At 42.1% G+C, this 26,604-nt stretch overlaps 3 protein-coding genes and 1 long non-coding RNA gene across 7 annotated transcripts; 2 read left to right on the top strand and 2 right to left on the bottom strand.

Moving 5' to 3' along the window:
- The first annotated feature begins 1,680 nt into the window (after positions 1-1,680).
- Positions 1,681-13,381, top strand: LOC119490366 (alpha-1,3-mannosyl-glycoprotein 4-beta-N-acetylglucosaminyltransferase C-like). Of its 2 annotated transcripts, XM_037773738.1 has the most exons (5): positions 1,681-1,962; positions 5,738-5,830; positions 6,142-6,292; positions 10,285-10,539; positions 10,647-13,381. In XM_037773738.1, exons 2-5 carry the CDS (start codon positions 5,741-5,743, stop codon positions 11,543-11,545), a joined length of 1,395 nt encoding a protein of 464 aa, XP_037629666.1. In that variant the 5' UTR covers positions 1,681-1,962; positions 5,738-5,740; the 3' UTR covers positions 11,546-13,381. The 2 variants fall into 2 exon arrangements, with proteins under 2 accessions (XP_037629666.1, XP_037629667.1); XM_037773739.1 differs by lacking the exon at positions 1,681-1,962 and having other exon boundaries at positions 3,853-5,830.
- LOC119490404 lies at positions 5,060-23,839 on the bottom strand. The gene is made up of 3 exons (XR_005207397.1): positions 23,731-23,839; positions 18,004-18,006; positions 5,060-5,071 (listed from the first exon to the last, which is right to left on the bottom strand). It is a non-coding gene; the product is annotated as an uncharacterized LOC119490404 (long non-coding RNA).
- Positions 16,166-17,500, bottom strand: cfap126 (cilia and flagella associated protein 126). Its single transcript, XM_037773768.1, has 5 exons — positions 17,404-17,500; positions 17,255-17,317; positions 17,068-17,142; positions 16,789-16,974; positions 16,166-16,325 (listed from the first exon to the last, which is right to left on the bottom strand). The coding sequence occupies exons 1-5, from the start codon at positions 17,425-17,427 to the stop codon at positions 16,188-16,190; spliced, it is 486 nt and encodes a 161-aa protein (XP_037629696.1). The 5' UTR covers positions 17,428-17,500; the 3' UTR covers positions 16,166-16,187.
- ccnq (cyclin Q) lies at positions 18,130-25,258 on the top strand. Of its 3 annotated transcripts, XM_037773754.1 has the most exons (6): positions 18,130-18,275; positions 18,387-18,583; positions 19,341-19,524; positions 21,120-21,252; positions 21,627-21,859; positions 24,725-25,258. In XM_037773754.1, the coding sequence occupies exons 2-6, from the start codon at positions 18,436-18,438 to the stop codon at positions 24,843-24,845; spliced, it is 819 nt and encodes a 272-aa protein (XP_037629682.1). In that variant the 5' UTR covers positions 18,130-18,275; positions 18,387-18,435; the 3' UTR covers positions 24,846-25,258. The 3 variants fall into 3 exon arrangements, with proteins under 3 accessions (XP_037629682.1, XP_037629680.1, XP_037629683.1); XM_037773752.1 differs by having other exon boundaries at positions 18,162-18,583; XM_037773755.1 differs by having other exon boundaries at positions 18,164-18,583; positions 21,627-21,845; positions 24,578-25,258.
- The last annotated feature ends 1,346 nt before the right edge of the window (positions 25,259-26,604 follow it).

Here is a 26,604-nt window from a genome sequence, read left to right as displayed (position 1 = left end):
GCTATATATCACTCTATATTTCACCTGCTTGGCAGTAATGTTAGCTGACCAGACGAAGGTCTCTCCATGAATCGATGCTGATACTAGTGTTTCCTGCTTCAGCCTCCTGACCGTGGTAAGAAGGAACAAGGAAAACACCGGAGTTTCGGTCGGAGACGATAACGTTACTCGCTCCGGTGCACAGTCTATTCACTCAGCAGCAGGAAATGACACTGGAAACCTCTGTTGGTCTGGAGGAGCTGCAGCATTTATTTCTGCACAAACGTCCACCTGTGGCGGGGATTGTAATGGGAGGCGATGACTGCGGTGGCTGAAACGTTATTAAAGAACCATGAAAGTAAGACAGAAATTATGTCCGCTATTGGCTATGTACAACTTTGTGGTGCTATGTGTAGCTCTCTGCCACTTTAAAGAGACTGTTTGTAACTTTTTAAGCGTATAAATGTAGCAGGTCGGCACATGCGCGCTCGCATATGCACGCTCGCATATGCGCGCTCGCGTGTGGCCGGAGCCTCGTCTCCGCTGCCTGCTCTCCTTCACTCAGACAGCGCGCGTCCTCCACCTCTAGACGTGAACGCGCGCTCAGTCCACACTGCAGAAGAGTTAGTTTAGCTCTGAGAATATCTAGTGAATGCACAGTAGACGTTTGTGCAGAAATAAATGCTGCAGCTCCTCCAGACCAACAGAGGTTTCCCGTGTCTTGTGAAGTGACGGAGCTCTTCAGAGAGTTACGTTGTCTTCTCGTTACCGACCGGGTGCCGGTGTCTCCTCTGCTCTCTCCGGCTGCGGGCGGAGAGAGCAGGGAGACACGCTGCATAGCCCCGCTGCTTCAGCCTGCACTTAGGCAGGAAAAGCCAACACTAGGATCAGATCTAAATCATGTTCATGGAGAGACCTTCGTCTGGTCAGCTAACATTACTGCCAAGCAGCTGAAATATAGAGTGATATTGTGGTTTTAGCTGACGTGTGTCGCCTCACTGTTTTGAGCGACGCTCATTCAGGTGTATTTATAGCGAGCAAGCGCGAGCCCGACGCTGACTTTCGTTGATTTCACGGCCACAGGTGTCGCTGTTAACAAGCATTTCTGAAAGTTACAAATAGTCCCTTTAACTTTGTCAAATTAGCTCTCATCATAGCTCAAATTAGAAAAAAAGGTTGCTGACTCCTGGTTTAGACTGATGGAGGATTAGTAACACGGCACAAAAGTCAACTTCTCATTTTTTTCATCTCATTTCCTCTCAGTGGTGGTTACTGACCAGCACATGCCCTGACGGAAGTCCTCAAACCTTACTCATTTACAAAATGCTGAGCTGGACAAACAGAAAGTTCTTCTAGTGAATTTTATTTTTGTTGTGTTTTATGCCAAGTGAGCTATGTTGTCAGAGGTTCCCGGATGTCTAGACTTGCCCTTGAATGTAGATAATTTAAGCAAATAAATGAAAAAAAAAAGAAATGAAGAAATGTGTGGGCTGTCATGACAACTGACTAAATACAAACATTAAACGCATGAACTGACCTTAAAATAACATTTGGATTGTTATGAATTTGTGTCTGTTTTAATAAATCAATATGTTTGTTGGTGACTTCCTTCACTAAATAGACCTATACAGCTACTGTGACTCTTGTTGGCTTTAAGTTGCCTGGGCGGTTGGATAACATTTAAACAGTGACCACGAGTCACCTGTTTCATAAACATTAGAGCCTCGACCACCTGGTGGCTGCTGGATACTCACGCCCATCAACGCAGCGTTTTGTAAGAACCAGCAGCATTTAAAACGAGGAGGATGTGGTGAAACACTGGCTAGACTTTACATGTAGGCTACTACTATCAACAGGGCGACTCAATTCTTCCTCTCCGATGATGCCATGCTTGTTTTCCGTGCCTTATAAGTACAGTATCAAGGAGCATATCCGCTGACTGGAAGCTGTGCCGTGAAGAAGGAGCGGACTCTCTTGAAGGAGGTGAGCTGGACTGAAGTTTCAGTTTCTACTTTAACATATATATATATGACTCAAATCAGCCACTTTTCAATAAGCAGCGATTGTATTCGTATACATTTAGCTCACTTTGTTTCTTTATACTTTTTGTTACGAATGCGTAATTTACGTGCGTAATTAGTTCATTACTCTGTTGTTTCATATAGTATCGCTGGCAGCGTTACTGTCCAACGCAGGCTACTAAGTAACTAACCTTAGTTGGTTCGCAGTTGAAACGATTAAATCACTAACTTTAGTATTATTACCTAACTTCTTTTTTTTTTTTAACAACCTATTCATATAGAATAGGACTATATTGGACTAAAAGGTCTACAGATTCCCTGTGGTTGTGTTTATTATGGATAGCCTACAAGGTTACTGTAAAAAAAAAAAAAAAAAAAAGTCTTGTCCCTTCAACACGTGATGTAGTCACACCTGTCCTGTCAGTCATGTTTAGTCAACACAGTCTAATCCCTCACTCCGAACAGGCTACACGGTCAACATGGTTTTTGTTGTGGGAATATAATATAAAGGTACTGGAGAGCCTGGAGGAGAAGGTTGTTATTAGATCATCTGCAATGGATCGAGGCTCAGCAGGCTATACTTGTTGACAAAACTTGTCATCAAGCTTCTTTTAACATTTAATAGCTAAGCTTGACTCATTAACATTAGAGTTTTATTTGCCATTTGCACCTATAAGTACATTGGAATTCTGAGCAGTTTACCCCGAGTCAGCTTTAAGAAAAGAAAAAAGGTAGAAAAAGCACAAGGTAATTACAGTACAAAATAAGTAGCACATTCATCTCAACACAATAAATAATAAATTATTCAAAAATAAAACACCCTCACTGTAGTCAATAAATAAACTAAACTACCCTCTGCATAGGAACGATACCCCAGAATACAAATATACAGTATATATGCTCCATGACCATGTTAAAAGAACTTGTAACTCTTATAAAAATATATATATTTTTTTTAAATAATTAATATATTTCAGAGAATTACACAGTGGAAGGCAGCATATTGCACATCATTACAGTCCATTCAGTTCAGGTGTGCTGTGTGTCAATAATGGTATGGAGGTGAGGTGTGGGGTATTTGTGTTCCTCTTTAATGTCCTTTGCCACCAGTCTTATTGTAGCCTGGAAGAAGCTGTTGTGAAACTGTGCTCTGTGAGATATCCACAATTGCGTTTTTGGCTGTGCGTAATTACGTTGTGACTATAGTCAGAATTAGCATTCAAGATCTATCCATAACGTCATTTTGACTATATAGTCAAAAGGACACATGAATGGAGAAAAAAAGTAGTTTGTCAAGTCAAGATAATTTTATTTGTGTAGCCCAACATCACAAATCACAAATTTGCCTCAGGGGGGCTTTACAATCTGTGTTTGAACCGTACTGGTCAAACTAGAATAGTATATGGATGTGGTTGGAAAGAGATATAACTGGTTTGCTCTGTGTGTTCAGTTGTTAGACAAGCTGGAGTTAGGGGATGGTCAAAATGTAATTATGGATATCTTGGAATTAGATTAGCTGCAGCACCAGCTGATTACACGTCTCACAGCCGGCTGCACATAGAGACCAGTGTTTATATAAACTAGGAAAAAAAGTAAAGTGTAAAATAGCCAATATGTCTTGTTTGTTCCTTGTTACTGATAGAGAGTTCAATCATCCAATCCACCAAACAACTCAAAACAAGAGAGAAACACCAACAGGAGAATACACTGTTTACCATTGGCAGAGCATTTTGGCAAATTTTTCTTGGGCGCTACCCACATAATCAGCTGTGCTGCTCATCCCACAAATGCATGATCCTTACAAGTTGGACATCATTGTGAAGGTAAATAAACAGACTTTCCAACGATGTAAAATACAATGCCAATTAGCATTGTAACAACAGAGAAATAATCCACCAAACACAATTTACCGAACTTTTTTCCCCCAGTTTATCTTCATTAGAGATATCTGCAACGTCATTTTGCCCAGTCAAAACTCTAAGTCAACATATCCATACTTCTGAATAAACAGGAAAGCAATCTAGGCACTCATTTATTATTTACATTCCACTTTATTGTAGTGGCGAAATCATTTAAAAATCCAACATGTTTCGACCACTGTAGGTCTTCGTCACAGCCGGCTGCGAGACGTGTGTTCAGCTGCTGCTGCAGTTAATCTAGTTCAAGATATCCATAATTATATTTTGACCATCTCTAACTCCAGTGGGAGATATCTACAACGTCATTCTGACTAGTCCGAATTTCATTTTAGATATCTAAAAATGATAATGTAGATATCTACAATTGAGGGGGAATTAAAGATGTTGTGAACTGGAATTATGACTAGTCAGAATTAAATTGTAGATATCTGAAACTGGAATTTGTAATTTGTAATGAGAAACCCCATACACATGAATGGCAAAAGTAATTTGAATTTTAGTTTTGCCTAGACAAAATAGGATTAGGGATAGATATCTTGAATTAGAGTTTTGACTAAGCAAAATGACGTTGCACATACCTCTAGTGAATAACCTGTCTAGCTATTAAATGTTAAAACGGCTTGCCATATGTCCTGTGCCCCTACATCAGAGGAGGAATAGTTTGACCAGACATTGAACTCATCTTAACACAATTCCGCTTTCACTGTAATGAAATCCTTGTCTGTCGGCGCCTGTGAGCAAATCGAAGGGAAGTTGATTGTCTTAGTTAAATATAAATCCGACGGTGACCCTCCATTCAGTTCACTCCCAACAGTGTTTACACAGTAGGTACTTCCCTGTTCTCATCCACGGTGAACGCCCTATCTATTGTCTGATGACTAATTTGGCAACATTAACCCAGAATTAGACAAGAACAAAGAAAACAGAAAGTGCACAATGGCAATAGAAATGAGTAACAGTACAAGCGAGCATCAACAATTATAAAAGTATGCTAGCAGTTTTTTTTGTTGGTGTGTAGGTTTTTGCTTGGAGGTTATTCCAGTGTAAAGTAAATGCACTTTTAGGATATTGGTAATAGCTGCATAATGGCCACAATGGTAAGTTGCATCTAACAATGTTTTGATAACAGCTATCTAAGATCTGATATAAAAACTCCACCGGATGTTGGGATTCCATTGTGTAATGGTGTAAACCTTTTTTTTTTTTAATGAGAGCCAGTGCAGGCAAGTCACTTTTGTGATAGAACAAGTCAAGCAGCGGCTCTCTGAACAAGCTGATCCTGGCTTCCTTACACCGGCTACCTGTTGCTTTTAGAATTTATTTCAAAATGTTTTTGATTAGGCCTATGTACAAAGCCCCGATAGGCCTTGCGTCACGTTAGATATCAGATCTCTTATTGCTCTGGGATGCGTCATTCCTTGTGGTTCCAAGGTCCAGATACTGCACACAGAGGTGACGGAGTCTCTTTGTAGTCAGAGCGCTCCTAGACTGTGGAATGACCTGTCCGAGGAGATCAGGGCTGCAAACTCTGTCTCATCTTTTTTAAAAACACACTATTATTATCTACAGTAGCGGATACATACGGTAAGTATGAGCGCGTAAATATATACATTTCTACTCTTAAGCAGCACAGAGGAGCACAGAGCTGCTTGTTTATGCCAAATTAGGTCCCAACCTGTTACTGTGTCTGAGCCTTCTGAAACATTCATTAACCATTGGCTGAATTATTTACTGCTGTGCTGACTGAGTTACACACCAGCATAATGGAGTATTCACTGTGTGTGTGTGTGTGTGTGTGTACCCATGGGTATGTGATAGGAAATGAGACGTCATACGAAGAAGAATGTCTTGGTTGTGCTGCTTCTCATTGGAGGATTGTACTTCGTTAGCCATTGGAACTTCCTCATTGCTGTGAGTACACACCCACATAAACACACGTACACACACACTGGATGACAAACAAGGCTTACATTTCAGCCCACTAGATGCAACACTCACATTTCCACTGCTTACATGTAACAAAGTACACGTAAAATTTAAACAAACTTGTAGGTGAGGCTTTTACAAGAAAAGCATCACTTGAACTCTACTCGCATTGCTCTTGCTTTACAAAGTAGCCTGCAAAACATCAAAGGTTGCACTTTGTTTCACATTTTTCTATGGAAAACAGCGTCATAACTGTAATTTATTCTATTCGATCAATAGTTGTATTTATTTCGCAGGGCCGGAAAGGGTCACACGAACCGATTCCAAATGAGTTGACTTGGCACGCGGAGAGGTTGGTTAGTAATGAGTCCTGGTTGGACCAGGGAGATTACCTGCCTCTCAATGTGTCCTATCGGCTGCTTGCTGGAGCACCATCTACTCAACAGAGTGAGTCACGCACTGTCTGTCGCTTTTTGGTGAAAGTGGAATTGATGTGATAGTCATTAACTTTGTGCCAAAGTAAGTTCCAAGCTGCCGCCTTGTTGCAGGAAAAGACCTTTGAAAGAGCTGAAAATAAAATCGACTCATAGTAACACTTTCTAGTGTGCAAAGTGTTCAACTGTATTGCAGTGGTTACACAGGATTTTTTTTTTTGCTCCCTTCACATTTGCATATTTGAACTTATTGTATATTTTGCCTTACAACTGTTACATGTGTACAATTTTGAAATGTTTTTTTATACTGAGAAATTGCACAGAACATGTTTTACTTGCTTTAATGTTCAAAAAACACATTATTGTTCTCCTCCTGTCTGTCTGAATATATCTTTATTCACCCTCTATCTGAAACGCCTGTCTCTTTAAGCCTCCCACTCCTGAAAGCCCAGTCTGCTCTGATTGACTTGTTGCGAGACAAACATGTTGCACCTTCGCAAAGGAAGTTCTCAATCTGTGGGCGGTATATTCTAATGAGCCTGCATGTGACATAGGAAGGGGAGCCAGATCTGATTGGCTTGTTGAATCACATGTTTTCTGATCTTGGCAGCCCACAAAAAATACTGACTGGTTGTCTTATTTCACAGTTTGTGGGTTGGTAGGAACTCCAGATATCCAGATGTGCACAAGCACTGAAAAAGGTTATAATAATAAATATTTTTTTTTTTCAAAAAGTTTATAACCTGGTGGTGTTTCAGAGAGGTAATACAGGCTGCTCACTTTCATCTGTTGATGTTTCTGTCTGTCAAGCTACTGAGCATGAAATAAAACCAAAACTTTCCCACCAACAACTTTTCCTACCATCAAGTCTACTGTTCTATCGCTGATGGTGACTTCTGACCTCCCTGTGGAGTCAGACAAAAAGGAGACGATTTTAATTTCTAATAGTAGTAATAGTGATAATATAACAGTAACAATACATTTAGAGTTTAGATTCTTTTGTTCAACAAAATCTTAATCTTGCGGTGATAGTCTTGCTGTCATAGTCAGTAGTGTACTCAGCACTTTACATTACATTTCGTCCTTGTTAACTGTAAGGGATTTACAAATGGAACAGGTTTGGTTATTAGCTAATTTAATAAATAATATTCATAGAATTATTATTATTAATAAGAATTATTAATCAACGTTAATAATGAACGGGGCACCACCCTGGAATCAGGGACCAATAACCAAAACGTTAATCCAGTCTCAAAAGGGAAATATTCCCTCCAAAGGCCAGTATTTTAACACTACTTTACACTTAGGAGGTGAATAGCGAAGGGTGAATCCGAGCACTAACTCTCATAACCAGCTGTTATTACAATATGAATGCACAATAAACACAGACAACTGCTATTTAAAATAAGACCATTTATTTACATACAGTGATCTTAGTCAACAATAAACACTCTAACAACATTAATCTAAATCAATATTTATCACAGCAGTAATTACTAATTAACAACACTTTTAATAAACAAATGGATGTCCTACAATGCAGCTCTAAGCACTAAACTAGAATTAAACAAAACACAAAAGCAAAAGAAAATGTGTGTGCGGGAGAGAGAGAGATGTGTGTGTAAGAGAGAGAGATGTGTGTGTGAATGCAAATGTGTATGTGTTGAGGTGTGAAGGAAGAGTGTCTGTGTGCGTGTGTGGTGTGGGAGGAGCAAAGGACGCCCTAAGTGGACGTCACCACGTAAGTGGCTACGTCACGTGAGGGAGGAGTTGCTCGAACGTTACAGATCACGCACGAACGGGGGTGTGACCCCCACGTGTCCTGTAAGGTAATGGGGTGAGCCTATGTGAGGAGGCGTGTCTATGTGTGTGTGAGTGTAGGAGGAGCAAGAGGGGACGCTCACGGTGGCGTCACCACGTAAGCGGTTACGTCACGCGAGGGAGGGGGTTGCTCGAACGTTACAGACCACGCCCAAACGGGATGTGAAAGTCCCGCGTGATCAGTAAGGTGGGAACGTGAGGAGGCGTATCTACGTGTGTGCGTGTGTGGGAGGAGCAAGGGAAACCCCGAGGCGGCGTCACCACGTAAGCGGTTACGTCACGAGGGAGGAGGTGCTCTGGTGGCGGAAGCGCCACGGAAATTACCGACTGCGTACGAACGGGACGGGGATCCCGCGTGTCGGCAAAGTGTTTGTTTGTGTGTGGTAGAAGTGGAGGAAAGAAAGGCGGGGAGCGCCTGAAAACAGTATCACAGTCAAAACAGTAAACACCGCAGCAGCAGGGATCCTAACTGCCGCGCGAGAGATGTACTAGCTGGGTTATTATTACTCAGATGCTCGTTAGTCAGCCGTGCACTGGTCTTTTAATAATAAACTACAGCTACAGATCTTCACGTTTGGCAGAAGCTAACACAAGGAGCACACAGTAATCAGACAGTCAGCAACAGTAAACAAAGCAACATAAACAAGCAAAGCAAGTTAAATAAACAAAACAACAGACGGACTCGGCGGTCCGTACGTTCAGGATACATCAACAATAGTTATTAACTTATTGGAATATACAATCTCACTAGTCTCTGCCCAGATACAAGCCTCTTACTTGAATCGCTTCTTCGGAGCGATAGTGGAGTATATCGTCGTTAATTGGTCCGGCGGCGTCGCAGGCTCGGACAATAACGGGCCGTTATGATGCTCGTCAGCGGGGGAAGAACGGCAGGCTGGCTCTCCGTGTGGCAGCGGATGGAAGCAGCTGATGTGAAGACGGCGGGGCGATCGTCTCTTCCTTGGTGAAGGACGCGGATCCGGGTCTTCCTTCTATAGGTATGGTGGTCTGGACGTCTGATGAACGGCGGGCTGGACCTCCGTGTGGCAGCGGAGGGGAAAGCAGCCAGAAATGAAGGAAAAGGCGGTGCGCTCGTTTCCTTTGATGAAGAACGGTTGTCCTCGGCTTCCTTGGTGAAGCCGGGCTGTAGTCTTCCTTCAGCAGGGATGTGGATCAAAGTCTGATGGACACAACATTATCTTAACTCGTCCAGCGAGGTCAGAAAATGTGGCTCGGTCTTTAGGTGAACGCCGCAGCGTTGGGTACCTCCTGTAGCAGCGTGAGTCGCAGTGGAAAGGGGCGAGATTCAGGTGAGCGTGCCTGTATCTCCTGTGAGAATAGTGGGCGTTTCACCGGAAAGACCCCACATTTCCTGTTAGCCTCAAGCAATGGGGCTGCTTGTTTGGGTTCAAAATGAAATTTCACATGTAGATGCGAAATTTTAAGAGCTGGGCAGTTATGTCCCCTGCTGTGATCAGGTCTCTGGTTTCCCATGTAGGCCAAGGCTCTTTGTCTCGTGAGGTCCCTACATAACTGAGCTGGTTGGGCGCCCCTATAGTTTAGGGGTTAAGACGTCAACAATGGACTGTAACATGCCGTTAGCTACAGTAGTTGTTGTAGCTAACAACAAATGACTTGCTTTGGAGGGCTGTAGTGAGCTGAGTGTGTGGGTGCAGGTAAAGAGAGAGGTGGTTCTGGGAACTCGTGGAATTAGATAAGCTGGAATGGCGGCTGACTAGTGAACAAACAGGTGAAACTGCCTATCAAACCAGTTGGAACAGCCATTGTAGTTTAGCCTAAGGCTGTATTCTCATTCATTTGAGAATTGCTCAAGTTCCTCTGCAAAGTGGCGTCATCTGGCAAAGCACTGTTGTTTTAACACAAGGCTGATTTTGGTTTGTGTACTGTAGGCAATTACAATGTAGATATAAGGCCTGATTAAGTAGTGGACTATCTAACCTTTGCTTGAGTGAGAGCAGTATTCAAGGACAGTTGAATGGTACATTAGGTAAGGGTTAGAGAATGGTGTTACCTGTCTGAGGGTCGGTAGATTTATGATGACCTGATTACCTGCTGCAGGTTCTAATGATAGGTCAAAACATGATTTAACATTAGTACTGGGCGTCCATAGGAATGCTCACCCAACAGATTGACGTTGTTAATGATGATTATTTGATGTTTCAGGGTATTTATCAGTTGGAATCTCATCGGTGAAGAGGAAGAATGGCAACTATCTAACACCAACCTTGAAGTCTGTCTTCTCTCAGTCATCTCCTGAAGAGCGCTCCTCCATGGTGGTGGTAGTGCTGCTAGCAGATTTCGATGTCAGCTGGAGAGTCACTACAGTGAGGGAGGTCAAAACTGAATTTGCCGTGGAGCTGGAACAAGGCCAGTTGGTGGTCCTCCATGTTCCTCGGGATCTGTACCCTCCTTTTACAGGTGTAGTGCACATGTGCTCCTACTAGTGTACAAAGTCACATGTGTGTGTCATGAGTGTTTTGTCGATGCTGTGATACTGATACAAAGTCTCTCTGGTTCTCATGCAGGTCTAAAGAGGAACTACAACGATGCTCCAGACAGGGTGTCGTTCCGCTCCAAGCAGAACCTGGATTACTCTTTCCTGATCAACTACAGTGCCGGTCTTGGACGATACTACCTCCAGCTGGAGGACGATGTCTCCTGTGCAAAAAATTTCCTTTCCAGCATCAAGAGGCGCGTCGAGGAGCAAGAAGCCAAGAAGACCACCTGGACAATGCTGGAATTCTCAACCCTCGGCTACATTGGAAAACTCTACAAATCAACCAATCTTCCTCTCCTGGCCCGCTTTCTCTTCCTCTTCTACCAGGAAATGCCCTGCGACTGGTTGATGTCTCGCTTCAGGGAGTTGCTGACTCAGAAAGGGACAATCATCTTTAAGCCCTCGCTGTTCCAACACATGGGGACTTTCTCCTCATTCCAAGGGACATACAACAAGCTAAAGGACAAGGACTTTGAGGAGGGGTCGTATGCCAATCCTTTAGCTGAGGTTTATTCTGATATGTCCACCTACAAGAAACAATACCCAAAACTGGCCTGGGATGCTGGAGAGGGATTTTTCTGGGGACGCTCCCCGGAAAACGGAAGTTACCTGACTGTGGTGTTCAAAGACCCTACAGTAGTGACGGGGATAATCGTAGAAACAGGGTCAGAGGGCAAAGACCTCCTAGAGTCAGCTCAGGTGGAGATAGGCCATGACGTGATTACCACAGAGAAAAATGAGAAGAGTTGTAAAGAGTTCCAGCCAGTGGGGACGTTAGCGAATGGGAGGTTTGAGATGCAAGAGATTGACAAAAGGTATCGCTCTACCTCTTCCTGTTTGAGGATCAAAGTCACAGCTGGGCAGAAGGACTGGGTGATCATCAAGAAAATCAGGATACTGACAAAGCTGAGTACACCTCCACTCTAAGACTATAGGAGGGATCTTTTTATGCCTCCGTGCCGGCAACAGCCGTGGCCAGAGGTCATGCGTAAGGATGGCTGCTCTGGCGTTGTTGGAGTACCTTGCTGATGCGACTGTAAGACGAGACCGAGTATTTAGAGATCATTCTGATTTTCTGGCTGACACTCAAGGCTGCCAAGGGATCCAAGGTATCTGGCTTTAGAGCGCCAGACCCAGAGAAATCATGCATCATCTTGTGTGTTACGGCCTCTGCCATTAGCCGGGAATGCACTGTTGTTTTTATCACATCCTGACAGAAGCTGCAGTCTCACTCCCTGGGATCGGTCCCTACCGCTGGAGGTTTCCCTGCCCGGATTGGTCCAGCACTTCTGGACCAGCTCCACTTGGGCATCGATCTTCTCCGTCGTCCGTCTCCGACGTCTCCTGTCTTCCCCCCCACTGACGCATATACCCACCCATGGATAATTTACAAAATGATAATGATAAGAAAAATAAATTAAATTACTTTTATACATATATACAAATTCCCACATGCAGAAATGCATACATAGCTGCCTGTTTGTCAAAAACAAAAGAAAAAAGAAAAAGGGGGTACAGTCTCATTGGGACATGTCAAATCCAAGAAGTTCCGTTATCAGGTCTTGATTCCAAAAATGTGAGATATAAATTATATTTTATGAAAGATATGACTTTTGTGTTTGATTGTGTATGGAAGCTTTTCAATTGCTATTCAAGAGAAAAGCTCTTTAATCCAAAGGTTCAAAGATGGGACAACAAAGACTTTTCCAAAGTGTAGCAATAAGACGCTTCGCTTGAATTGGACAAAGGATAATCAACTTGCGTTCGTGAGTTCTCAGGGCCCCACTCTGCTTCTCAGAGATACTGTTAAGTGGGATGTTGTGTACTTGAACATGTGTTTGGATTATAATGTAAAGCAGGGTGTTAAGGAGGCACTCGTTTTGTTGTTTTGGGTCTGGGCAGGGATTACTTTATTTTCGTATGTTTGCATTTTCTTTTGGGTTCTTAGATCAACAGTTGTTGCTTCTTTAGTTAGGGTCAACAGCTAATGATATACTGTACGTCTTGGTGTGATTTATAGATTACAAGTGCACACTCCTGTTTCCCTGGGGACGCACTGTTGTCATCACCCCAATTTGTGGAAGATTTTATTTAATAAACTGTTGAATTTCTTTAATAATAATAAAACAGACAACCATGTACACACCATGTTCCATCTATAGCCCCTTCCACACTGCCTGTTCAAAGCGGGGAACATTGTGCGGTTATTCCACCTTGCTGTTCTGTATGAAAGTTACAGAGACGGAATGGAGTTGTTCCACCGCTGAGCCGGCAGCAGAGGTCTTCACAGAGCCGAGCCGATGTCTGTGTAGAAGGGACAGCCGGCACGGCGGGACTACTCACATACACACACTAGACGTCGACGCTGTTAAGCTTAACGTCACGTCGCCGTTGTTTCTGTCAGTGTGAAAAAGCAAAGCTGGCGTAACGGCGGATCTTCTTCACGGCAGTATTGCGGAATCTCTGTGTGTGAAAGGGTCTCATGTCTCCCTCGTGATCATCAACAATTCCAAGCAAAACTGCATGGCCCAAAATAGAAGCAAGGTTGGCGGCCCTCCACCTGTTGCCCTCATGCTTTCTTTGTGTGCTTTTTTTGCTTGCTTGTATTCCAACCACTTTTTTTTTTTCCCCCTCTGCCAGGGTCCTTTGTTCTGAACTTACAGAGTTGATAGAGTTTGTTGCTTTTTTCTATTTATTGTTTTTTCTTCTGTTAATGATTCCAGAACTGAGACAACAACAATAAACTGCATTTTCTTTTCTTGACTTCTCTGATGAGTGTCTCAATTTCACGTTCGGCGCTTCTGAGATTCATAAAACAAGACCAGGCGTACACACGGCTTTATAAATCTGACGAAAAAAAATGCCGATGTGCATTTCTGCCTTTGACCTGGATCAGACAGAGTGCATTTTGCAGTTTGATGCGTCTTATTTTTTCATTGTTGCTAGGCAACCACCTAATGAGTGCTAACGTTAGCACGAATATAAAAAACAACATACCCGAAATCTCAGGTACCGCACTAATTTGCCTCCTGCTGTCTTCTGCTCAGATCATGGTAACTACGGTTGGTCCCGGCATATAGGTCCTGGTATCCAGCAAACGTCAACACAATGACAAAAAACACCAATGAATGAATTTTCCACTCTGAGTTTTTAGTCACCTCGAAGCGTTTAGGGCGTTCCTGCAAAAACGTGAGGCGCATAAAGCAGAAAAAAACGTGAGGTGCTCAACAACGCAAAAACAGTGTGCAAATCGCTTTATTCTCATTGAAAACAATTACAAAAAGCTTCGCCAGGCAGCTAAAACGCACCCTGTCTCATCTGGGCCATTTTGTGTACACACAGTTGTAGTTGTGAATCTACACAATGTTTTATGCCTCTGGCCCCATGTATTACGTAATTTTATGCTTTTAAATAAACACATTATGTATCAGACTTACAGTTTAGGACACACACACATACTAGAGGTGGGTATTTGTATTGTCCATTGTTTTTAAATGTCGAGGAGTAGGGTGTGCAACTCATGTAGTCACTCAACACTGAGGCATGAGTCATTGGGACAGTGCCATTCTGTGTTACCAAGGATCATGCTGCTATTTGCCAAAGTATCCAAGACGCAATGTCCTTCATCAGATTATAGGCTTTAGTATGACCACACCTAGAGCCTTGCAGTGTGCAGGACTGTTCATGCCTCCACTTTGATTGTAAGCTATAACTTTACTACATTCATAAAGCATATCTGTGCTCTTACTGGAGAAATAAATTCCCCAGTGTGTGCTATATTGACAGAGAAATCTGATTTTCTACATATACCAGAACACGTCAGTACGAGCTGCGAGTTTGCTATATTACATAAGCTCTCTTTTCTGATTAATAAACAAAATAAACTCACAAAATGTCAATAAAGGAAAAAATTCTTTCTCTCCTACACCGAACTAAGAAAGGTCATTCCGTCCCTTTTTTTTTAGAAGGGTAGGGGTGGGGGACAGGAGATGTTCAGGGGTAGATAAAAAGACAACAGTAGATGTCATATAGAAGTGGTGTACATCATCTGAAAGCTGGGAACCTGGGGCCTCATTACAGAAAAAAACTGCTTGTCCTATATTCCTATTAAGGAAACAATTCCTAAACTCATAGCTGTCTCAGGCCTCCTACCTTAACTTAAGAAAACCTAACTGTAACTGTAAATTTGATTCTTTAATCGGCCCTCATCCTGTCATGTCTGCATCTTTGAAGTCTCTGCAATGAGGCCCCCGAAGATTAATTTGAGATGCAGCTCAGCACTGTGTTTCAAGTGGTTCGAAATCAGAAACAAAAATGTATTAATTGATTAATTGAAATCAATTGTGAAAGTGTATAAGGGCTTAGAACATTATGATGGAAGTATATGATGGTCATCCCCATGCTCTATTATGTCTCATAAATTGTTGCAGCAATTTTTGGCTTGATACCGTTTGTTACACAGATTTGTTGCTAAATTCAACAATTTTTTACAACTCGAGCCGCTGCAGTGGTCGTCTCTCATACTTTCTTCTTTGGAGGCAGACCATTAAATTGCAATGCTGGTCTTGGTTGTCTTTTCCAGTTTATCTTCGGGATCCTGAAGGAGGTCTCCAGCACACCTCTGTCCCAGTGTGGAGCAACACTTTCATGCATAGTAACGCACACACGGCTCTCTCTCTCTGGGTTGTCGTCTGCGACAGCATCCGACAAAAACTGTCCATGCTACATTCATTACAGCAGAATGATTCCGTTTCTGTTGGCATCAGAGGGAAATTTGAGAAAAAGGCTCCACCAGACGCTGTTTGCTCTTGGCAGCTCAGGTTCTGGTCCCCGCTGCAGCAGCGGCAGCCTGGAGCGGCCTCTCTACGGCTGAATATCCAAGTTAGCCAAACACTATCAAATGTACTCTGTAAAACACAACATCCTCTGCACACACATAGGAAGTTTTTGTGTAGCATCGTACCCCACAGTTACCAAACCTGAAGTACCGGTCTGTAGTTCTTCCTTGCCTCCAACAGCGTCATTGATGTCATTGTCACACTAAATACCTAACTCAGATAGATAGAGATAAGGTTTGAACGTTGTGTTCTTCTTTATTCCTGCCAGACAGTATAAAGGTCAGATGTTCTCCTTTATATGCTGCCCATTGCTGCAAAATGTTGCTAAAACTATCCCAGAATTTGAGAGTGCGTCAAATCAAACCACTGACTAACAAACGCATTTTTACGGTCAACTTCTGTTTCCACCGAGGAGAGAATAATAACTTCCATCTTTTACAATGTTTAATGGTGCTGGAACTCGTCTAGTTACTCTGGTCAGCTCACAGAACAATGAAATAATTTTGGAGGGACAACTGATACAATTTTAACCATAGAGGAGGTAGAGCCACACACAAAGAGGAGGGAGAAGAGTAATCAGTAATCATTATGAGGCAAACAACATCTATATGTGGAAATTTAGTTTTTTTCCCACGACGATATGTTGACCTTTCATGATTCAGTATTTGAGTAACAATCAGTCATGCTGAAATAAGTCAAACTGGGACAGTTTATTTTGTAGGTATTTTTTTTTATCCACTACGTATTGAATGAAGAGGGCACTGGTCTTCATGTTCATCTTTGTGTCTCTGCTCGGGGGATGATGGTGCATCCTGGCTGGCTACGTCCGCTGACACGGCAGCACCGTCCTGCTGTATGTCCCCATTGGACTGAAAGGAATGATAAGATAAGATACGCCTTTACTGATCTCCAGAGAGGAAATACAGGTGTTAGACAGGACAGAAATAAATACAGATAAATAGGGAATTAAAAAATAATAAGAGGTACAGTATATACCACTAGTTTAAGAATAGAAATAAAATAGAGGAGCAATTAAAGACAAAATTAAACTGAAAAAAAACTTGGAGTGAAAAAAAATCTAGGTGTGCCTAAACATTACACAGTAACTTTGATGACTGTCACACCTTTGAAACTCACACCCTGTGAAAACAGTATGGGCTTTTAATATATATTTAATATATCATGTAACCCCTAATCACTTGACTATTTTTGACTTTGGAATTGCTTTTAAAAATATGTTTTCTTAATATAAGGAAAACCTATTTGCCATGGTGGCAGGTGACCTGGAATTGTTACCCGCCACAACCAACATTTACCCCGACAGAACCTAACCTGCTCGCCAACGCCAACATCCTGCAGCCCGTCTGTGTTGTTGCTGCCAGTGTGCTGTGGGTCAAAGCCCCAGGACTTCAGCCTTTTGAGACCCTCCACAGAGCGGCCTGTAGGGTTGATGTGGTGGGCCGGGATACGAGCAGGTAGATCCCAGGTCCCCTTAAAGTCTGGCCATGCCTTGCCCCTCTATAGCAACACACACACACACAACACAGTCATACGCAGATTCACAATAACAGCTATTTTAGAGGAAAAAGAGGTTTGATATGTTCTTCTAACCTTTACCAGTCCTGGGAGCAGACGTCCTCTATCATCGGCAACGAAGGTGGTGTAACCCTCCCGTGCTTTGGATCTCTACACAAACACACACAGCTGAACTGTCACATTTTTCAGATGACAATGCTACTCTTGAAACTACCAGGCAATATGAAATACAACCAGTCTAATACAACACAGCAAACTATACCTCTTTGGGGTGCTTACTCTCACACCAGTTCTGCAGCCTCTGCGGCTTGAACGCGCTGTCATACTGAGGATGGAAAGTAGTAAACTATATGAATATATGAGTAAAACTAGAGCACAACGTGTATGTCACTCAGAATGCACAAAGGTTACCTGGTTTGCTGAGTAATTGGACATGCCTGCATCTGTGTAGCCTCTGCATCTGTTTTTATTGACTTGTTGCTTAGCAACGCACTCAAACCGACCTATGGACGTTTCAAGGCATTGCTAGGCAACAGCTTAGGTCCATGTTTACTTCCTGTCACCTTATGCTGCAACGGGAAATAAAACTGGGATACATTTTACATATTTATATATATTATATTATTATTATTGCATATTACAATACGATTGTGAAAAGATCTATCCTTTCCAGACTTTTCCTATTTAATACACCTAAATAAAAATTAAATTAATGAATGAGTTTGTGGACTGTCTTTGTGCACTGTTCAAATGCCAATTTGAGGCTGTGTTTTTTGATTAATTAATAATGATCGATTAACGTGTATTTGCTCCTTGATCCGTATCCTCGAGTGATTTTTACTTTGGAAGATGTAACCGGAAGTGGTAGGTTGATAAGGAGGACCGACTTTGTTTTTTTCTTCTTTTTTTTTTGAAGAAAATGAATTTACAAACATTAAGGCATTGCAATCTAAACTAATTATTATTTATTTATTTATGCATTTCTTTTTTGTTCCTTGAATTATTTTCTACCCCCTCTTTTATTTTTGTTATTAAATTATTTTTTTTATAATTTTAGGAGGACCGACTTAGCAAAGGAAAGTGTTTAGATTCACGATTGAATGTGTTTTTGCCTACTCTCGTCTCGAAAGATAAGATTCGCTACTTTTATTTTTTAAATGTTGACCGGAAGTATAACTGTTTATCTTCCGGGTTACGTGTCTCTCTACTATGGATGTCTGTTAGCAACACATGAAGCTGGTGAAGACCATTAATACATCCATGGTGAAGACGTCCAGTAAACGGTGTGTTTTCTACATGAGGAACATAAACCAGCCCTGCAGCCGCTGCTGGGAGACTTCACACCCTAGTACTAGTACTAACTAACCTCGCTGCCTGCTTGTCGGTCGTCCTAGAGACGGTTACTAGGTAACTCTACAGCGTGGTGTTGATGGTAGATGAGCCATGGAGGGTCCGTCCTCTCGTCTACGTCTACCTCCCACCCGGGACGGAGCGCTGTGGCCGGCGGGCAGGAGAGACTCCGGCGGGGACGCAGAGTCCGACCGGGACATGAAGACACACTTCCGCGTCTGTCGCTTCATTATGGAGACAGGTAACTGGGGCTGTATGTGTGTTATAACTATTCAGGTCCTCAGGATATATCTATAGTGGACTACGGACGAAAGGAAAAGAAAAAAAGGCGAGAAGTTATGCATCATAAGAAATAAAATAATCATGGTAAAAAAAAAAATGTAAAAGTCAAAACTGAATTACAAGTAAGTTTTAGTAAAAAAAAAAAAAAAAAAAAGTGACTTAATTGTGTGTATTTTTTATTTTAATTTTTATGGTGTCTGATTTTTATATTTTTCTTGTCCAGGTGGGCTTCTATAATAGTGAGATTGTCCTGAAATGTCCCTCTCTGTCTTAAATAGAGAGAATACAGATGTATGCTTGCTTCTGTTAATCATTTAGGTCTATTGTTATGTTCACCACACATCTGATCCTCCAAACAGCACTTATTCAGCTCCACACTATTGTGTTTAACTAATGTAATATAGTATGTAATACTAAGCAAGTTAGAAATTGACATCTTGAGCCATAATCATATAATCTGCTGCCCAGATTTATTTTTCAGTGATTTGGAGATTCAAAATAGATAATGTGAAGTAAGATGAAATGAGATTCAAACCTACTAAATCAATGTACAGATCTGGCATAGATGGCTATACATGAATATGTGTGAATAATGTATGTGAATGGAAAAGATGACGAAACACCACATTTGATTTAGAAATGAGTGTACCCTTAAAGACTTAGGTATGAGTGTACCCTTAAAGACTTGGCTACTGCTTCCCTCCTTCCTTGCCCAGGAGTGAAGCTGGGGATGCGCTCGGTGCCCGTGGCCACAGCCTGTGTGTTGTACCACCGTTTCTTTGAATGTGTCAACATACATGCGTATGAACCCTACCTGGTGGCCATGAGCTGTGTGTACCTGGCTGGCAAAGTGGAGGAGCAGCACACCAGGACCCGGGACATCATCAACGTGAGCCATAGGTAATACGCTTGCTACCTGCAGTAAGCAAACTGTTTGCTATTCCAAAAAAGTAAACAGCTTCACATAATTCACATGAAAACACAAACAGCCAGGAGCTTCAAGATATTAAATGTTACTAAAAGTTTTTGTCTTGACTCCCTGAACTCACTGGTGAGGACATTTCAGTAAAACCAATAATATCACTGATTTTCATCACATAAAATTAATCATTATTGATTTGTCTGCAGAATAATTTCACTATTATTCCATGAATTGTTTGGTCTGTATAATGTCAGAAAATAGTGAACAAGACTAGGTTGAAACCTAGTATGTGGTGATCATGTTTAGTCAATGTGCTAAATTGTGTCCAAATTGTTACTCGGATAGTCAGCGGTGTCTATAATGTGAATTTCCGGTTATTGAATGTTCATCTGCAATATTCGGTAGTGGTTCCAGTAATATTTGTTTTCTAAAGTGTATTGAAGTCATATGACATGATTAAGCTATGCGGGTAGATCAGATGATTGATTGGGGGAAACTCATATCTCTTACTCACTCAGTCAGGGACAAACTTTTGCGTTTATAGGGCTCGCCTATTTCCATCGCAATTTTCCAAAGCCCAAGCTGACATAGATTACATGTTTTGTCCAACCAACATTCGAAAACCCAAATCAATTTGGTGAATTTATGGCATTCAGAATTGCTGCATTTTAACTTTCTTCCCATTGACTAATCAGTCAGTTAATTGATAAAGTGTTTCAGCTTTAGTTCCATTTTTGATTTGACACGATAAACAATGTCATCGTCAATAAACCAGGACCACGTCTTTGAATTCTGAGACAAGCTCAGCAGAAATATTCTTTTGAGTGGGAAGTTGAAAAAACTACTTTTGAAACTGGCAGAACAATCTGCATTCGTTCGCTCTGGAGCTTTCTACCACCGTTTTCATCAGCAGGTTACATTTGTCTTCTTTCAGGTTAATCATCCATGATAGCTTAAATGTTGAGTCCACTTACTACCTTCTTCTGGAGCTTTTGGCTGTATCGCACATCAGCGGAAAGTTTCTGAATGTTATCAGGAACGTGACCTTACTTTACACCACAGCTGAAACGATTAGTCGTTTAATCCAATGGCAAAACCTAAATCTGCAACAATTTAGCATAATCGATTAATCATTGAAATCGTTTTTCATATAATTTTATGTCTTTGTAGATTGATTGTTTTTAGGGTTTTGGAGTGTTGGCCAGACAAAGCGAGACATTTAAACTTGTCACATTGGACACTGGGAACTTGTGATGGACATAATCAATGTGATTAATTGATTCATATATGATTAATTGATTAATTAATAATTGCCAAATGAACCAATAAGCCCTACTTTACACCTCTTGGTAAAACAAGACAATGTTTGCATGTATTTGATGCTTAACACGTGACATGACTTATCAGTGTCTGTCAACAAATGTGTCTGGTTTTATTTAGCTAGTAAAGCTGGTAAAGAGAGAATTTTTTTTGTGTATCACTGTTCAAAGTGGTCATCTGGAATGCTCTCCTCCTCCTCCATCTCCCTCCCTCCCTCCCTCCTTCCCTTCGTCCCTCCATTCCTCCCTCGCAGGTATTTCAACAGTGGCAGTGCTCCTCTGGAATGTGACAAGGAGTTCTGGGATTTGAGGGACAGCGTGGTGCAGTGTGAGCTCCTCATCCTCCGACAGCTCAACTTCCAAGTCTCCTTTGAACACCCTCACAAGGTAGGCGTACTGTATGCGAGTGTTTGTGTGCACGTGCGCGTAATCCTGTCTCCCCCTATTTAGTGTCGAGCCTTCTTGTCTGTTTCCGTTACTCTCTGATGTTGTCATGGTTTTCCAAATGTGTTTGTGTGTGCAGTTGCTGTACAATCTGGGTCGAAGAAGTGTTTTCAAATATTAGTTGAAAATGCCGTTTATCACTTTCCACTTTCAGTGTTCCAGAAGTTGTAAGTCACTCAGGGGTCTAGTGAAAGAAAATATGATATGAAAATGATTTTACTTACCTGTGATTGCCTGAACTAAAAAAAAAACACATTGAACTGCTGTTTGACTGTAGAATGTATAATATAGAGGATTGTGTTGTATTTTTTCTCCAGTATTTACTCCACTACCTGTTGTCCGTGAAGTCGCTCGTGAACCGCCACGCTTGGTCTCGGACCCCCATCGCTGAGACTTCCTGGGCGTTGCTTAGAGACTGTTACCATGGAGCCATGTGCATCCGCCACACACCACAACACATCGCCATAGCAACAATGCACCTGGCTCTAAACAGCTACGGAGTGGAGCTGCCTGTCGGGGAGAAGGAGTGGTGGCAGGTGTGTGTGTGTGTTCCCTGCTAAGTGTTCATAATTATGCAGACTGAAGATCAAAAATGTGTGTGTGTGCATATGGTTGAGCGACAGAGCCTATCTATAAGTGTGGATTTATTAATTTGAGTATAAAATGTGGCATATTATCACCTTTTTTATACATTTATGGCAAACAGTTGCCTGTTGGCACATCCAGCAGATATGGAGCAACAGTATCATTCATTTTGAGTCAGGTCTCTGTAATTCTTATATTCACTATCTGTTGAAATATAATTTGATAAGTAAGCACTGAAGCAGTTGAACTTCCAGCTGAAGAGCATTGAAACGACACTTGAACTTTATACAACAAAAGCAATTTACATTTTAGTCAAAGTTGACGCAGTGTAAGCAGTAACAGGACGCTATGTACCAGTAGTTACAATGCCAGTTGAAGTAGTTTAACTGTCACTTGTACAGTACAAATTAATTGAGGTGTCAATTGATGTGTAGAGGCTGAAAGCAGTTAAACTGTCAGTCGAAGAGTAAAGGTGCTTTGTGACAGCAAGCAGTCGCTGCTGCAGCCCAACATCAAATGTTATGTAAATTGAATCGGCGACCGCAAGGCGAAACTCTACTTGAAATAAAGGCAGTGGTTAGCAGTATTGCCCCATTATTGCAGGTTTTGCTTACGAGTATGTCGTTTATTGTACCAGACCGGATAATCAGACTGTGATGCTGATGTTGCTCAAGTACCGTTTCTCTTCATTGAGCTGTGTGCCCTCTGCTGGTGAAGATGTGTATCATTCAGGGAACTCGGATACAGTAAAATCAACTCCTGTATTGTCTCCCTGACTGTAGGTTTTGGCAGTTGCCATGGTCGTAAAACGAGCCGCAGCGGCAAGTTGAACCATCATAAAATTCAATGCCTACTATGATCATAGTTATATCTGACTATATCTCTAACAGCTTCACCATCACTTTTTTATTGTATTGTCATTATTTATAGTATATATATATAATGTTTTATCTTTTTATTTTTTTGTTTGTTGGTTGACCAATCGTTTCTTTGTTGCTCAAGGTGTTGCAGAGAGAAAAGTTTAGGTTTTTTTTGTATAATTTTTCAAACACCCTTGTGTAATACTGTCTGTAATCACATGAAATGTCACCATTATTTTTTTAATTGGATGTTATTCTTAGTGAAACAAGATGTTGAGTGAGATTGTACAGTGAGCAATCATTTTGAAGGAGGGTGCAGAGAGTGTCCAGAAACAACGACTACGTTTACATGCACAGACTATTACAGTTTTTTGCCCTTATTCCGAAAAAGACAATATTCCTCCTAAGCAGTTTATACGGCTACTGAAAATGAATACTCCACTAATATGGCCGTTTACATGCAGCTGTGCATACTCCGACTAACATAATAAAACGCCCCCATGACGTACGTCCTACGGTTACATCATTTCAATAACTTCCTCCTTTTCTAACTGCAGTCATATTGCTCCCGTGGTGTACCCTTGTTGTCACACATTGTTGTCACGCCTACTACATGATTCGCCCTTGAAACGGTCACAGTTTGGTTGACTTAGACACCAAGGGGCAAGATACTGATACTGAACCCTAAAGGCTGTGCCATCAGTGTGTGAATGAGCATGGCACCTTGCATGGCAGCCTAGAAAGGCGCTATATAAATATACAGTATATGTCCATTTACCATTTACCAAAACTACATGGTTGGTTTAGGAAAAGATCATGTTGGGGTTAAGATAAGTATGTTAATCCTGGAAGTTATCTCAGGGGGTGTGTTGTGTAGCCTGTGAGACTGCAGATAGACCCTTCTCACAACGCACAGAGCTGGCCGTAAACAGGCAAGAGGCCATGTATCGCAAACTGTGGTTAAAAAAAACCAAACAATTGAGACGCATATTCCGAATGCGCTGTACACATGTCCAAAGTATGCTCCTGAAACCCTGAATAATATGAGCATATCCCTCATGTCTTAATCTGAAAATGCTCCATTCGCAATAATTCCTAATTCGGAATATCCAAACGGAATATGCTGTTTACATGACCCTTATCAAATTCTTAGTATTGTCATATTCTGAGTTTTTAGTGTGCATGTAAATGTAGTCAATGTCCCTGTTACTCTGAATAATCCACTACCTCGCTGTGAACAGTTTCTAATGGATCTACTTGGTACCAAAGAAGTAGTCCCTGTGACCAACTCTTGGAGAAACCTCTGGGATACAGTATTAGCCATCCTGTCGGGATCCGATCTCACATTTAGTGGAATTTAATTTAAATGTGCAGTATTCAAATTGGTCCATAAGGACACTTTTAACGGTGTGACGGACACAAATGGTAGCTGTAGCCTTGCACAGGTGTCCCCTGCTGTTAGGGTCATGCCAACAGCAAACCCTACAGGTTTGTACCGTTGTGCACTTTAACCAAAGGGACATCACCACCTGACCATCCAATTCCAGCCAGTCTTCAGAGCTGAAGTGCCTCTTGTAATAATGATGTATTAGTTGAAGGGTGGTGGCAATAGTTTTCCATCGTCAAACATATTTCACAAATGAGGTGTCTTCTGTAAGCGTTTTGATTTTATAAGTCACTATATCCAAATGTGTTATGGTTTTCTGCTTCAGACCTCAAGGCAATAAAATCTAGGTCGTTTGAGACGGTGTGTGGACTTTTGATGTCCGCTGTTTATCGAGGCCAGGTGTGGAGCTGAAGTCTGTGTGTGTTTGTGTGCGTAGGTGCTGCGTGTGGACGTGACCAAAGCAGACATCGATGCTGTGATCTCTGACCTTCTTCAGCTCTACGACATGGAGGCCAAGTGTATCTGAAGGACACACCTAGAAGACACACGGGAGACACGATCGTCGTTTTGTGTGCGTGCATTCGTGTGTGTTTTGTGTGTGTGTGTGTGTGTTTACTTGTGTTTGTGCCTGTGCGTATGTCATTCCCTGCATGTCGGGGTTCAGGTGTGTTTGTGTACTTGTGTGTGTTTGTGTGTGTGAGTGAGAGAGAGGAACACTCTGTTTTGCCCCAGTTAGTCTGTGAGCTGTGACAAAAACACACCCGCACTACCGCTTCCTACCACCGTGGGGAGATGTTTCCTGCTTTCTGGCCCCTGATCACAAAGCCTGGCAGAATCCTGATGTGCTCTGGAATATATACACCGATCAGCCATAACGTTAAGACCACTGACAAGTGAAGTGAATAACATTGATTATCTCGTTACAATGGCAGCTGGCAGTGGGTGGGATATATTTGGCAGCGAGTGAACATTTTGAGCAGAAAAAATGGTCAAGCGTAAGGATGTGAGCAACTTTGACAAGGGCCAAATTGTGATGGTTACACGACGACTGGGTCAGAGCATCTCCAAAACTGCAGCTATTGTGGGATGTTCCCGGTCTGCGGTGGTCAGGACCTACCAAAAGTGGTCCAAGGAAGAAAAACCGGTGAACCGGCGACAGGGTCAGACCCGAGGCTCATTGATGCACGTGGGGAGCGAAGGTTGGACCGTGTTCCAATAGAAGAGCTACTGTAGCTCAGATTGATGAAAAAGTTAATGCTGGTTCCGATAGAAAGGTGTCAGAACACACAGTGCATCACAGTTTGTTGCATATGGGGCTGCGTAGCTGCAGACCGGTCAGGGTGTCCTTGCTGACCTAATGTTATGGCTGATCGGTGTATGTGTACTGTAGATGTTTTTTTTTCTTTCTTCTCCTTTGACCAAGTTTTTTATACATAGATACAAAACAGAACAAATACAATGATTATAAGAATAATCACATTGTTGACTATGGTCTTTTTGTGGGATTTGTTGCCAAAAAAAAAATGTAGAAACGGTTTCTAGATAAAGTCTAAATGAGCCCATCTGTGAACACACCGATGTGAAACAGTGTGACAGCCTGGGACTAAAAGCCCTAACAGCTGAGAGGTAGCCAACAAAAGGCACCTTGTCCTGTTTTTTTTAATGGTGAGGGTGTTTTAGGGGAATGTAAAGAAACCTAGATATGTAACACTGCCAGCTGTATGAGTGACTCAAACTCACTGCTGATGTTTATCTTTTGAAAAATGTTTGCCTTTGTTTTGTCTGTCTGCCAAGAAGAAGAATACTGATAAAGGTTGCTATAATTACCGTCTCTTTACTGTCCTACGCTCCACAGATTTACCTTTTTGTGTGTGTGCGTGCATGCGTTTGTGTGTGTGCGTGCATGTGTGAAGGAGTCATGGTCACATGATCAACACTGACACATCTGAGGCTGTCTTTCCCTCTCTCTCTCTCTCTTTCTCTCTCTCCCATCTTGCTCCTCTTCATGCAGCCTGCCTCTCTTCACGGGACAAGAGACATAACGTGCATCCCAACAGCCTCACGTGTCATACAATATTCCTCTTCCTGACACATTCTCTCGCTTTTCATCTGTCACTCTCCTCTAACTCCATTTTCTCCCCCCCTCCCTCATGTACAGTAGCTGCTGGAAAAAATCTGGCTGTCTCTCTCTGAGCTGCTCTTCATTTGCTGTCATCCTCTCTCCACCTTTTTTTTTTCTTTCTGTCTCCATCTGCGTCTTCTTTGCCCTCCATCTCCCTGTCTCTCTTTTTCACCCTCTCCCTAATTCCTTGTCTTCCTTCCACTCCCTTTCTTCTCACCTTCCATCCTCATCACTATCTCCCACATTTTCCTCTCTCCTCCTTCTGTGCCTCCTCCCTTCTCCTTTTCTCTCCTCCTCCCTCTGTCTCCCTAATGTTATATTAATAATGGAGAGGGTGCATG

This window comes from Sebastes umbrosus, chromosome 6 (assembly GCF_015220745.1).
Source record: "Sebastes umbrosus isolate fSebUmb1 chromosome 6, fSebUmb1.pri, whole genome shotgun sequence".
In the NCBI taxonomy this organism is placed as follows: Eukaryota; Metazoa; Chordata; class Actinopteri; order Perciformes; family Sebastidae; genus Sebastes; species Sebastes umbrosus.
This window is presented reverse-complemented; position numbering and strand designations above follow the sequence as displayed.

Coding starts and splice junctions, on each gene's coding strand:
- LOC119490366 (XM_037773738.1), top strand. CDS start 5,741: ATGAGACGTCATACGAAGAAGAATGTCTTGGTTGTGCTGCTTCTCATT. Junction 6,293..10,284: donor AGCACCATCTACTCAACAGA/GTGAGTCACGCA, acceptor TTGATGTTTCAG/GGTATTTATCAGTTGGAATC. Junction 10,540..10,646: donor TCTGTACCCTCCTTTTACAG/GTGTAGTGCACA, acceptor GTTCTCATGCAG/GTCTAAAGAGGAACTACAAC.
- cfap126 (XM_037773768.1), bottom strand. CDS start 17,427: ATGTCCAATTACTCAGCAAACCAG. Junction 17,318..17,403: donor CCAATTACTCAGCAAACCAG/GTAACCTTTGTG, acceptor TTCCATCCTCAG/TATGACAGCGCGTTCAAGCC. Junction 16,326..16,788: donor ATGTTGGCGTTGGCGAGCAG/GTTAGGTTCTGT, acceptor CATTCCTTTCAG/TCCAATGGGGACATACAGCA.
- ccnq (XM_037773754.1), top strand. CDS start 18,436: ATGGAGGGTCCGTCCTCTCGTCTACGTCTACCTCCCACCCGGGACGGA. Junction 18,584..19,340: donor TCGCTTCATTATGGAGACAG/GTAACTGGGGCT, acceptor TTCCTTGCCCAG/GAGTGAAGCTGGGGATGCGC. Junction 21,860..24,724: donor TGGCAGGTGTGTGTGTGTGT/TCCCTGCTAAGT, acceptor GTGCGTGCATTC/GTGTGTGTTTTGTGTGTGTG.